The sequence below is a fragment of the Achroia grisella genome, unplaced genomic scaffold (genome assembly GCF_030625045.1).
Source record: "Achroia grisella isolate CSIRO2021 unplaced genomic scaffold, CSIRO_AGI_Agris_v1 utg2183, whole genome shotgun sequence".
Taxonomy (NCBI): domain Eukaryota; kingdom Metazoa; phylum Arthropoda; class Insecta; order Lepidoptera; family Pyralidae; genus Achroia; species Achroia grisella.
This window is the reverse complement of record NW_026712719.1, coordinates 1,359,073-1,372,715: the sequence shown is the minus strand read 5'-3', so window position 1 is coordinate 1,372,715 and position 13,643 is coordinate 1,359,073. Positions and strand designations below refer to the sequence as shown.

The window sequence follows — 13,643 nt, the reverse complement described above, 5'->3', positions numbered from 1 at the left end:
ATAAATGTGATAAGGAAGAAGCAGATGATGATGATGATATTAAAGTTAATTTTATTCTTATAATATTTATATATGTCTCAACATAAATAAAGAAAGTAAATGAATTTATGTGATATACGTAAGCAATAATAAAAAACAAAAAAAGATTATCAAATACAATTGAAGTACTAACGAAAAGGTAAAGCTCAGCGTATACCACGACGAGGAGCCAAGACGCTGGTATTCTATATCATCTGCTTCTTCCTTATCCCATTTATTTGTGGTCGGCGTAATATGTTTCTCACTTCCATTCATCCCTGTTCGCAGTCATCTCGTTATTTACTTCCTTTCTTACCATATCATCTTTCACACAGTCCATCCATCTCTTTTTCGGCCTTCCTCTGCCCTTATAACCATCTACATTCATATGTAACACCTTTCTTAAAATATTATCCTTCGTCCTACGCATTACATGTCCATACCCTGATAGACGATTACTCTTCAACCTCTCTGACACCGGCGCCACATTCATACTTCCTCTAATGTATTCATTCTTTATCTTATCCATTCTTGTCACACCACACTGGAATTCTATATATACCTACGTAAATTAGATAGTATTTAAACATATATATATTTACGATAATAATTAGTAAATACATTCATTTACGCTCAAGGTTAGTCGATATCACAAAAGACTGACGAGCTGGCAGCTAACTCGGACAAAGAATTAGTCTAGCCATTCAAAGAGGGAACACTGCCAGTATCTTCGGAACGTTGCCTAAAGGGACTCCTTTTGATAATATATTTTAGTTTTTAGTATTATATTAAATTTTTAAAGGTTTTTAGTTTTAGGTTCATTGTCCTTTTGTTTTATAAATTTTATATATATAGCTTATATTAAAATTTAGGCGCAAGTATGTTATCAGGTTACACTTGCTTCATTATTTACAAGTTTAAAGATTTATATTATATTTATCTCGTTTCTTTCGATATAATGACTTGTTCAAGCTACCCAAGCGACATCTAATATACAACTAGATATCACCGCTTCATTTATATATTTGTTTTGTTAGTTATTATAAATAACCACAATCAGTTTTATAAATTACCAGGTGTACATGTATTATACATATAAACCTTCCCCTTGAATCACTCTATCTATTAAAATAACCACTTCAAAATCCGTAGCGTAATTTTAAAGATTTAAGCATACGTAGAGACGGACGGTAATGAAGTTCATTTTTGTGCAGCAAAATTTACCCTACATTGGGTTTACAAAAATCTTTTCTTTCTATCACCATTATCTATCTAGTAATATCGCTTTCTCTTTCAGACACTGCACCCGAGTTGCATTACACGTTCATAGAGCAAGCGCTACACCCGGGACCTTCGTTGGCGTTGCACTGCGCGGCGTCGGGCTCACCACCACCACGTTTCACCTGGCTTCTGGATAACCAACCAGTTGAAGAACACAACACACCACAAAGGTTAGTATTTACCTATGTTTATGCCAGGTATATTCTCTCTCTCTTTCTTCCTTATGAGGAATTCAAAGAGAGAGAGAGAGAGCGACAGCCATGTACAACATTTTATTATACTGCTGCTGATTTATTTTCCTTGTGACAAAAACATTACTACACTACATTCTCCTTATTAAATTTGTATGAAACTTGTCTGTTTGCTCCTGCTAATCTCTGAAATGGCTGGACCGATTTTGACGGGACATTTTTTGGCAGGCATCTGATGTAATAAGGAGTAACTTAGGCTACTTTTATTTTAAAAAATTAAGTTCAATTCCACGCGGACAAAATCACGTGTACAGCAAGTTTATTTATAAAAAAAATAATTTTATTCTATTAATACATATATTGAATAAAGTTGTTCTGCATTTTTTCAGGTCAATATCCCAGTTCATGAATTCCAATGGGGATGTGGTCAGCTATCTGAACGTGTCATCAGTGCGACCTGATGACGGCGGCCGGTACACGTGCAGAGCTCACAACTCTCGGGGAGCGGTCGAGCATTCCACCAGGCTGAACGTTTATGGTAAATAATACTACATCATGTTGATTTAAAAAAACAAATTGCTCGTAACAGTATTATAACTTGCGCTTACCACTCAGTAGGGTTCCAACCCCCCGCCGGACCCCCCTAAACTATATTATTTTATGAATAAACTTATTATGTTTGGGGATCGTTCTTACCTGTGCTGGGGACACATATACAAGAACTTCACATTTACTAACAAGACATATGTCTGGCAGTCGTGGTCTCTTGGGCTATTTTTTATTTTTATTGGATTGTTTGGGCTATTGTCAGATGTGTAGCACCTGTAGCACTGCGACCTACATAGATCTATTGTGCTCGCCCTTTTCAGAGTTCGCTACCTAGACCCGTCAGGGACAAGAATTGAAGGATATTCTTAAACATCGTTTTTATCTCCTCGGAAAAGAGTGTAAATTTTCCAAAGGAGATATTTCGTTTATGCATGAGTGGGCTACAAACATAGGATGTGAAGCGGCGTTTCCTCTTCAGTTTGGCAGAATCTGCAGATACTTGTCGTGCCTAGGCCTAGTTTAGCCATATGCTTGTTTAATTTGCAGTGTCCTGTGAGGGCCCTAGTCATCATGCATATGTTGTTTTTACTCAATAGCAGTAGTCTATTGAATGTTTTTGGTCGATTATTATCTTTTGAATTAGTGTTAATCCTGGCATTTCTTGCCAGTGATTCACACACTTAATCTCGTTTGGTTATTAATTTGAGATGTCCCAGTTTTAGGCAACGAGGCACACCACAGAAGGGTTCGGGGCCCAGTTGGACGGTTTTTGCCCCTATCTTTGTCAGATGGTCGGCATTCTCATTGCCTTCAACATTTGAATGCCCGGGGACCCATCTCTCTTGGGCTATACACGCTCCTAATTATATCACGTTAATCGCCACAACAATATCAGAAAAATGTCCATATGTGCCGTGGTAACTTTATTAGATAATTTAGTTAAAAATGTATCAAGGAAACTTAATGTATCACAGAATTTGTTTTGCCAAAATTTTCCGGAAAAGACATTATTTTTTATGTCACACATATGTGACTGACCCTATATTAATTTTTTTTCTCGACAAGCCTCTTGTTTTTTTTTATTGTTTGAAGTAAGCCAAGAAATTTTCAGGTTCTGTTCCTGATAGTTCAAGCTTTCGAAACATAATGTAAATGTACCTTTTGCGACGGATGTCTGTGATTGACGTGGCCTTGTACCAAATTGTATACGGCAGACATATATGTCTGACATGGCTCATATAGTACTTTGCGTCAGACAGATATGACTGGCCTGGTGATTAACGTGATATTATTGTTTTGATTGTAATCTGTTTTGCAGGCTTTTTTTTATAACACAGGGGACAAACGAGCACGCGGCTCACCTGATGGTAAGTGATGACCGCCGCCCATGAGCACCCGCAACACCAGGGGAATTGCAAGTACGTTGTCGGCCTTTTAAAAAGGAATAAGCTCTTTTCTTGAAGGTTTCAATATCGTATCGGTTCGGAAATACCATTGCTGGAAGGTGATTCCACAATGTGGTTGTGCGAGGCAAAAAGTTTCTAGAAAACCGCACTGTGGAAGACCGCCATTCATTCAGATGATCAGGATGGTATTTCTGGCGGGTGGTACGGTGGTGAAACTCAGCAGCTGGTATTAATCCGAACAATTCCTCAGAACACTCCCCGTGATATATGCGGTAGAAAATGCTCAGAGATGCAATATCACGCCGCAAAGCCAATGGCCTAATAAATAACTTAATTAATTAATAAAATTTATTGGTTTTCTTTTTTATTATTTTGTTTAATATTTTACCAGGTCCTCCGTCAATAAGGAACATCGGGCCGGTCCGCGTGGTAGCCGGCCTCAACACAACGATCCACTGTCCCTACTCTGGATTTCCAATCAGGTTGATGGAGGTGCATTTGTTTAGAAAAATTATAAGTTCCGTTTTCATTTGTTTTGTAGTCGTGTGTTTGATTCTCGTGCATAACATTTCCTGTTATGTTTTCGTGATACATATAGATATCCTGTATATAACTACCGTAGATATATAAGTTTATATTCTTTTCTTTTCTATTATTAGCATTACTACATTCTGTACTATGATAATGATAAATATTTATATAAGATTCGCTATGACTTCGTTCACATGGAGTTTAACATTTTTTTATTAATTTAAATAAAATTTCTAAGATAAAAGTTAATACTTATAACATTAACTGTCTGCGAGTAAAAGTCCCGTCAAAATCAGTCAGAGATTACCAAGAACAAACAGATATAGAAACAATTTTTTAAATAGATTTTAATGTAAGTACCGTATACTGTCATCATATGCTAAAGATTATGGATTAGTATAAAAATATTAATTTTAAATTTTGGTAATTTAACATATATTTTTTTTATTTATTTGTGTAGTTATTTTTGGCCCCTACCAAATGTAGTGCTCCCTCCCTCCCTCTGTTTCAATTGAGAAGAACTGGCATGAAACTCAACCGATTACGTTAAAGATAAATTAATCAAATATAACAACTAAGCTACTCAGTGTCATTAGAATCTTATTACTAAAACTTAATTCCCATTAGATTGGTAATCTTAAACATAAAAAATTGGTCCAATAAATTTAAAAAAAAATTCTAAAGTTACTTAAAACGTTATCTTTCTTACAGCTTTTAACTCATGCATGATGATTATAGCTTGAAATTCTTATCTTTCAGCGAAATCCGTTGGCAGCGCGGCGGATTGGATCTGAGTTCTACAGGAGGCAGGGCTCTGTCTGGTATCGGTGGTGAACTGCTGCTATGGCCTGCTGAGTCGGCTGATGCAGGAGTGTACTCCTGCCGAGTGACGTCCCCATCAGGACAGTATGCGCAGAAGGATGTTCAAATATTTGTTAGAAGTAAGTGCTGTGTACTCCCTTTCAACTCTACATAGATGTAATAAAAATAAATATAAATACTACCTGTGCTCGTGGTTTTACCCGCGTTAAATTTCAATAAATATAGCCTATGTGTTATTCTGATGCATAAACTATATTACTGTAAAGTTTCATCAAAATCCGTTTAGTAGTTTTTGCGTGAAAGAGTAACAAACATCAGTACTCATAAACTTTTGTGTTTATGATATTATTAATATATCCTAGGACAATTGTATATAGAAATAACACAAACCAATACAAACATATACTCATAAATACAAATGTTTATTCTATACGAGGAATTGAACCTGCGACCTTCGAAAGTAAGACAGTGTACTTAACGGCTAAACCACAGATGTGGAGGTTGATCTAATATGTTACAAATTAAATTTCAAAATCATTTATTTGTAGGTCATTTTAGCCGCTGATGAATGTCTAATTTTTTATATATCAATATTTTTTTTGTATTTGACATATCATAAGAGTCTTTTATAGACCTACATGAATAAAGATATTCTGAATTTCAAATTTCTGCAACAACATAATGAAACAAGAAATATTTGTTTTAATATTTCAGATCCGCCAAAAATAGCTGGTTTCAATTTTCCAACCGACCTCGTGGAAGGTAGTTCCATTCAAGTGTTATGTGGCATCACATCCGGTGACAAACCAGTGTACTTCTCCTGGCTGAAAGATGGACAGCATATTCCTTCTAATTTGCAGGTACGTACCTATTGCATAGCTTTTGCCCGCGGCTTCGCTCGCGTTAATTTATCCCCTTAGGGGTGGCATTTATCAAAATCCTTTCTTAGGGAATGCCTACGTTATAGTAGCTTTATGCATGCAAAGTCTCAGCCCGATCGGTTTAAAATTGACAAAGTTTCATACAAACTTTCATCCCCTATTTTATCCCCTTGGGGGTAGAAGTAATCAAAATCCTTTCTTAGCGGATGCTACGTCATAACATCTACCTGCATGCCAAATTTCAGCCCGATCCGTCCAGTGGTTTGAGCTGTGCGTTGATAGATCACTACGTCAGTCATCTTCGCGTTATATATATTTAGATTTAACCAGACACCAAGCACTGCAAATAAATAATTTGTTTTGATTATATGTCTATATCTTCCAGGTTCAGGAGAAATCATTAGACGAGTTCAGTTTCCTTATCTTCTCGCATGTTACATCAAAGCATAGCGGCGAGTACACATGTGTGGCAAGCAACACCGCTGCGGAAGTTAATCACACCGCTAGGTTAGCTGTAAAAGGTGAGCCTATGTCTTTATTACAGCAACTAGTCTGCGAGCTAGAGCCTAATTTCGACTCTATAGAACTATTATATCACTTAACACTCTAGCAAGGTAGACCGACGATCTGGTCAAGATCGCTGGAAGGCGATGGATGAGAACAGCGCAGTACCAATCGTCGTGGAGATCTTTGGGGGAGGCCTATGTCCAGCAGTGGACGTCTTCCGGACTGAGATGATGATGATGAGAACTATTGCATAATTATAGATATAAATGCGATAGTATGTTTGTTAAATATCCCACTTTGAATATTGTCTCATTATTATAGCTGTTTGGGTTTGTTCCGTTGCTTTTAAAAAGGTGAAATAACTTTGGCGCCAAAATGTAAAAAAAAAAACAGAATAATATAGAGACCATAAGCGAACTATAGAAAAAGTATATATATTGTCATATTTATTACTGAAATACAGTTTTAAAGGTTTTGTTTTAAGTGATATAATGGTTGGAAGTGCCTACAGTACAAGTATTTAAGGGTTCAAAATAAAGAAGCTGGTTATAGGTATAGAAGAAGAATAAAGAAGGTTGCAATTTTTCATTGAAATTATAGAAAATTCCCTAATTAAACATTTGGTCCAAAATCGAGCCGGATTTAAATTCAGTTTGGTTTAGTTTAGTGTAAATTGATTACCTATATAACCTGACTACACTAAGAAACAGAAGGTTTTTTGCTGGACAAGTCCATAGTACAACAACGAGTAGCATCAGTGGCGTCACTTCATGGTACCTATAGTGCGTTGTTTTCGTGACATCAGTGGTCAAGCTAGTTGTAGACGTAGGCGCTGTTCGGAGTAATTTCGATACATGTCGTTATCAGGAAGCAGAGAAATAATATTGCTGTGATATCTGATTATCAATAAGTGAGTGAAGTGGAAACTGTGAGTACATTCCATAAATTATTAATTGTAGGCGAAATTTATTAATTGAAGAGAACAACAGTCAATGAAGATACAATTAAATTAACTTTATTATCTATATGGTGGCAAAAATGATGAACTGCAACAATCTTTCAATAAAGTATTGACTTTGATATTTGTGAAACAAGGATTTGGAAAATTTATAAATAGACAAAAATGATTAATATCGTACAATATTAGGATAAGATACACTTATATTTATATTTGTAAAGTGATTTTATATTTTATTAGTCTGAGGCCTGTATGTTTAAACTATAATTTCGTTTAATTTTAATTTACTCTGTAGTTTATGTTTGTAGTTTAATTTACTTAATAGGTTCTTATTACATTGAAACAACAGAGCAATATATATATTACAGATTTTGAATTTAATTAATAAGTGTAAATTTTAAATTGACAAGACAGCAATTATAATTGAATAGATTCTTATATCTTAATATTTTTTATGTAATTAGCGTTTGTAAAATGGATTCATTAATTAATGTTCAAAATGATCTATACACACGAATTTGTAAGGCTAGGACTAACTTTAAAAAATCGCCTAAAAGCCGTATTACAATAGAATATATAGAGAGTAAACTAGAAGTAATAGAAGAGTTATGGTCTGAATTTAAAGCTGGTCATAAAGAGCTTCTTAAAGTAGCAGATCCAGATAAATTGAATATTCATATTTATGTTACTGATGAAATATATGATAAGGCTGAAGAAGTGTATATAGATCATAAATGTGAGTTGACAAAACTGTTAAAAGGTTTTATACCAGAGAGGTCGGGTAATGAAACTATTTTCATTAGTAATGATGATACAAGTGCTAAGCCAAGCTATGTCAGGCTCCCAAAGGTTAATATACCTATTTTTACAGGAAAGTACAGTGAATGGATTACTTTTCGTGATTTATTTCTGTCTATGATTCATAATAACTCATCTTTAGATAAAGTGCAGAAATTGCATTACCTTAAGGGATGTTTGACAGGCGAGGCAGAGCAATTGGTAAGGCATATTTCTGTATCTGAAACTAATTATGACATATGTTGGAGGCAACTTGAGGACAGGTATAACAATAGAAAATATTTATCTCACTGTATACTTACAAGGCTTTTAGGTCAAACAAATGCTGTTACTGAAACGGCAGATTTTCTTAAAGAATTATTAGATACTTCGACTGAATGTTTAAATTCTTTGGTAAATATTGGAGTAAATATTTCATCCTGGGATATACTATTAATCCATATTCTCACGTTAAAATTAGACCCTGAATCACGAAAGCAGTGGGAATTAAATATTAGTACTAACACTTGTTTAAACATTTTACCCACATTTCAACAGTTTAAAGAGTTTCTTACCTGTCGCTACAGAGCTCTCGAGTTTACAGAATCTAGCTTCAGTAATAGACGAATAGATGGGAATTTAGTACAAAACCCTGTTAGACCTAGAGTACTACATGCAAATGTATTTGAAGTAGCGTGTGAATATTGTTCCGGTAACCATAAGTTATGTTTCTGTAAGGACTTTATTTCAGAAAGTTATAAAAATAGACACGAGTTTGTTGTAAATAATCGTATTTGTTTCAATTGCTTGGGAAGCAGTCATTCTGTGAAATTCTGTCAAAAACCTATTAATTGTAGAGTATGTCAAAAAAGACATCACTCACTTCTACATCCACCAAATTTGACCTCTGAAACTAGCCATCAAAATGATTCAGTACATAATATCGGTGAAGTCCCAATATCTAACAACCAAGTCGAGACCCCAATAGATTCTGTAGTATCGTGTTTGAGTACTAGCACAGAAAATCAAGTTCTCTTAACAACAGCTCTAGTGAGAGTCAAATCGGGATCAGGTCAATATCAGGTTTTTCGAGCAATTATAGATCAAGGTTCACAAGCCTCTTTCATTTCAGAAACTGCATTTCAAAGATTAGGTTTAAAAAGTTCAAGTGCAAAGACTATAATATCTGGGCTTGGTGGTTACTATGGTTCGGTAGCTTCAAAAGGGAAAATATTATTGGAAATTCAGTCAATGTTTGATTCAACTTTTAGCACTAATGTTACAACACATATCTTAAAACAGATTACATCTTACATGTCAGCTAAACAGATACCTAAGATAGATTGGATTAATTCAGCTAACGTTATTCTGGCTGATCCACAATACAATGTTCCAAATAAAATTGACATGTTATTAGGAGCAGAAGTCTATAGCCAGATTTTACAAGAGGGTATAATAAGAGGTCCACGTGGTTCTCCTGTAGCACAATGCACCTCTTTAGGGTGGGTTTTATCTGGACCTGTTCAATGTATAAATTCTAAAAATAATATAGTGGTTTTGCATAGTAGTATAGAAAAAGATGATAATATACTACAAGGTAATCGGGAAGTAGAATCAAATAGTACATATAATTTAGGAACTCCAGAAGATCAAGAAAAATGTATGCGGTTGACCAACAATAAAAAATATATTAAAAGTAGACATAATGTCAAGTCCAAGTTTCATACTAAAATATTTTATAATACGAAAACAGAGTTTAATAGAACTAACGAGTATAAAAGAGACAATATAAAAGTAATGAAAGATTACTTATATTTAAAAGATAATGTGATGATAGAACAGAATGTTGATAGAACGAAATTGCAGAATCGCATCGCATTGCAGAATGTTGTGGTTCAGAAGGACAAGTCTACTGTTAAACATAATATATATTAAAATTTCAAAATTCAAATGAATTCTGCAAAAAGTCAAAGATGCAACGTTCAACGATAATAATTGTTAATAGGGATATATTTAGAATGAAGAGTTCAAGCAAATCAAATATGCTGAAAAATGCATAAATAACAAATGCTAGTTTGATATCGTAAAAAAAAAAATATGATTAGTAATTGAGGATTAGAGACTGAACCCTAAAAGCACTATGGTGGTATTAAGTTAAGAATGTATAATTAGATTACATATAAATGAAAGATTATCAAAGCATCGAAAAGTAAGTAGAACAAATTAATTGAAAGATTAAAATAAGAGATAATATAGAAAATATAAATTAGTATGGATAATGTAAAAATAGTGAAAGTAGGAAGTATTATCTGGTGTAGATGTTTCAATACATTTTAATACTCAATGAAATTATCTTCGATCATAAACTAATGATAATGAATATAATTCTAATATTTGATTCAGATAATATATACAAAAATAATATATGATTTACTTACTAAAATAATATTTATTCATTATAATATGTTATATTGTACAAATTCTGTATTGCACACGAGAACATTCATGATATAACTGCAAAGAATTGTATGGATTTTGTAATATATTTCTCAACACTTTGACAGTGGTTGTTATAGAACTTTGAGTGTCTATTATGATTTTTTGAGTGCACATTTTATTAATTGGTAGCTAAAACTAGGCTGAAAACCAAAATACTGTACATATATTGAAATATGTATTGAATATACTACAAATTACAATTAAACTACATGTGATAATTGCAATAATCATATTATTGACAGTCCTAAGGCAGATGTGTATCTCAATTAGTTTAGTAAAATAATTCAACTCCAAAAAAATGGGTTTTTGGCAGAATAGCACAGTTATATCCTTGTGCCATATAACTTTGGTGTATAGACAATCTTAAAACATTTATGTCATGTTGAAATTCTGTATACTGTCAATTGTTTGACTGAGTTTGGGCAATTCTTCTTATTCATTCTTATTTATGTTAGTGTATTTAGTTCAGGAATGAAATAGATTTAATATTGTACATGAGTTTTGCGTTTGTTTCGATTTTTTATTTCATTATTATATATTTGATTTAGTTGCTTCACGGTGGGCGGATTTAAAATAAAGGACATGTAGTCCTTGGTGGGCGGAATGTTAAATATCCCACTTTGAATATTGTCTCATTATTATAGCTGTTTGGGTTTGTTCCGTTGCTTTTAAAAAGGTGAAATAACTTTGGCGCCAAAATGTAAAAAAAAAAACAGAATAATATAGAGACCATAAGCGAACTATAGAAAAAGTATATATATTGTCATATTTATTACTGAAATACAGTTTTAAAGGTTTTGTTTTAAGTGATATAATGGTTGGAAGTGCCTACAGTACAAGTATTTAAGGGTTCAAAATAAAGAAGTATATTGGTTGCAATTTTTCATTGAAATTATAGAAAATTCCCTAATTAAACAATGTTCTTATAATTTTCACGACTAAACGTCTGAAAGAATCTTAATGAGATTTGAAACGTTTTTGAATAGATACATGCTATTCTGATAACATGTATAGACTATCTTTTACCTGAAAAAATAATCTAGAAGATATGCAATAGGGAAGAAAAGTTTGTGCAGACAAAGTTACAGATAATAGCTAGTGAAACTATAATTTTAAATTTTAACAATAGCATCTCGTGTACATTCCTAATTTTGTAAGCATTCATTCTTTTCCCAAAAACAAAATAACGATATGACCATAAATATAGTAAAAAAGCAGCGAGTCCTGATATTTGGAGACTTGCAGCAACAGAGCAATAAGTTTTCATTCTGTTTATTCCAGTGGCTCCCTCGTGGGTATACGAACCTCAAGATGTATCCGCTTTACTCGGCACTCAAATCATGACACATTGCTCTACTAAAGGTTATCCGGAACCAAGAATTACTTGGCTGAAAGGGCATGGTAAGATATTTTTTATAAATTACTAATATAATGTCTTAGAAGGTTCTTCTCAGGCACAGTCAAATTGTCGAAAGAACTGCCTGTCGAGGTTTTCTCTAGAGACATGAGGTTTTTCAATTCAGGATAACTGAAAATGGTAGAACGAATATGAAATACCTCGAGGTCCTAAGGGTGCTAAAAAACCAAAATACTATTTCGATTTATTGATAGGTTTCAATATAATCCCACTGTGAGTCGATAAAGGAACTAAAGAGTGTGTTGGTGCATTGATAGTACGATTACTAGCGAAAATACAGAATCTTTAGGATAGCAAGCCATGGCAGATACCAATAGTGGATACAATCTAACATCCCAAAATGTTCTTAAACACTTTGGCCAAAATCAAATCATAGCGCGTTACTTTTTAGTAACGCACGGTATCAAATTTATAATTACAATTTGCTTACTTATTGTTTAGACCAAATATATCTCCAATGGAGCTATTCAGAGTTTAGTGTTTCTCAAATATGAATAGTAATATTGTAGAAGCATCCAATATAGTTAATGAAGCTGACACTTCACAGGTACCGGAGTTGGTGATTTCCGGCCAGTCTCCAACTTGGATCTCCAATTCTCTGTGCTTGCGAACGGAACATTAAATATTGCACCGGCAGCTCATCACCACGAGGGACAATACATGTGCAGAGCTGAAAACGGAATTGGTAGAGGATTATCGAAGATCATATCTGTATCAGTTAACGGTTAGTTTACGTGAAGTAAATTTCCATTACAATAGAATTAAAATGGAATATTTAATATCATGCACAAGTCTATTAGGGTCAGGTACGAAAGTAGTTCAATTGAAGGTTAAACACGGGCTGAATTTTGGAAACTAAATTGATGTAGTTTTAAAATGACGCTGTTATTTAGTAGTCTTTTGATGGGAATTGTATTTACAGCAGGGCTAAACTGACCGAAATTTTATTGTAATAGTCTAAAAAAATAGGTACTATTGAAATATGCGGACATAAATTATATTTGGGTACAGTAAAATTTGTCTCTATATCCTGTTCTAGCAATTCGACTAGATTCGTTGATTTTTTTCCAAGTTGCAATTTATAGATTTTCTTTTTCATTGCATTAAATTCATATGTATCTAATAGATTTCCCGGGAACTGCTTATATTGTCCCTTTTTGCCACACGATGGACTCAGCTTCCGCACGGTGAATTCTTGGTATACTAAGAAGTTCTTCTCTAGTTCGCATTGCATGTAGAAACAATTGTTTATAGATCGGTCGTTAAGACTAAAGCGGCAGAGAGACTCTATTCTTAAGTTGACATGTATTTGTAAGTTACCATTGCTATTACAGAACCAGCCCATTTCGAGTTCTCATCTCGCAACATGACAGTAAAACGAACAGCGGCAGCGGTGCTGCAGTGCGATGCCCGCGGTGACCCACCTCTGCAGTTGCAGTGGACACACAACACACAACGTCTTGATCTTACCACCTACAGGTATAGCCTGACCATACCCACTGTACCACGCCCTTGGTATGTGCGCGGCGAGGCAGGGGAGGGTACCGGCCGCGCTGATGTGTCAGTCGCCCGCCAATGTACATATTTTGCTGTTTCTTACCCGTCCCCCGCCTCGCCGCACATACCTAGGGCGCAGTACAGTGGTTATGGTCAAGCTATAACAACAACATATCACCAATGGGGGGAAACGGGATTGTTAGAAATGTAGACATCTGTCTACGTTACTAACACTCCAATAAGATCATTAGAGCTTATTGCTATTGATGTACCATCATCATCATCAGGTTGACCTCCAAGCGGCTTCTC

The 13,643-nt window shown here is 34.4% G+C and overlaps 1 protein-coding gene across 1 annotated transcript in view; it reads left to right on the top strand.

Moving 5' to 3' along the window:
• Nucleotides 1-1,315: 1,315 nt before the first annotated feature.
• The window catches only part of LOC131842437 (cell adhesion molecule Dscam2-like), a gene marked incomplete at its 5' end in the record, with an annotated part of 34,528 nt that continues 22,200 nt past the window's right edge, over nucleotides 1,316-13,643 (top strand). Inside the window, 9 exons of the mRNA XM_059190969.1 lie at nucleotides 1,316-1,469; nucleotides 1,880-2,028; nucleotides 3,837-3,927; nucleotides 4,736-4,917; nucleotides 5,513-5,658; nucleotides 6,065-6,200; nucleotides 11,702-11,821; nucleotides 12,385-12,561; nucleotides 13,172-13,316. Coding sequence (XP_059046952.1) covers nucleotides 1,316-1,469; nucleotides 1,880-2,028; nucleotides 3,837-3,927; nucleotides 4,736-4,917; nucleotides 5,513-5,658; nucleotides 6,065-6,200; nucleotides 11,702-11,821; nucleotides 12,385-12,561; nucleotides 13,172-13,316 — 1,300 coding nt within the window. The remainder of the gene's footprint in view (nucleotides 1,470-1,879; nucleotides 2,029-3,836; nucleotides 3,928-4,735; nucleotides 4,918-5,512; nucleotides 5,659-6,064; nucleotides 6,201-11,701; nucleotides 11,822-12,384; nucleotides 12,562-13,171; nucleotides 13,317-13,643) is intronic.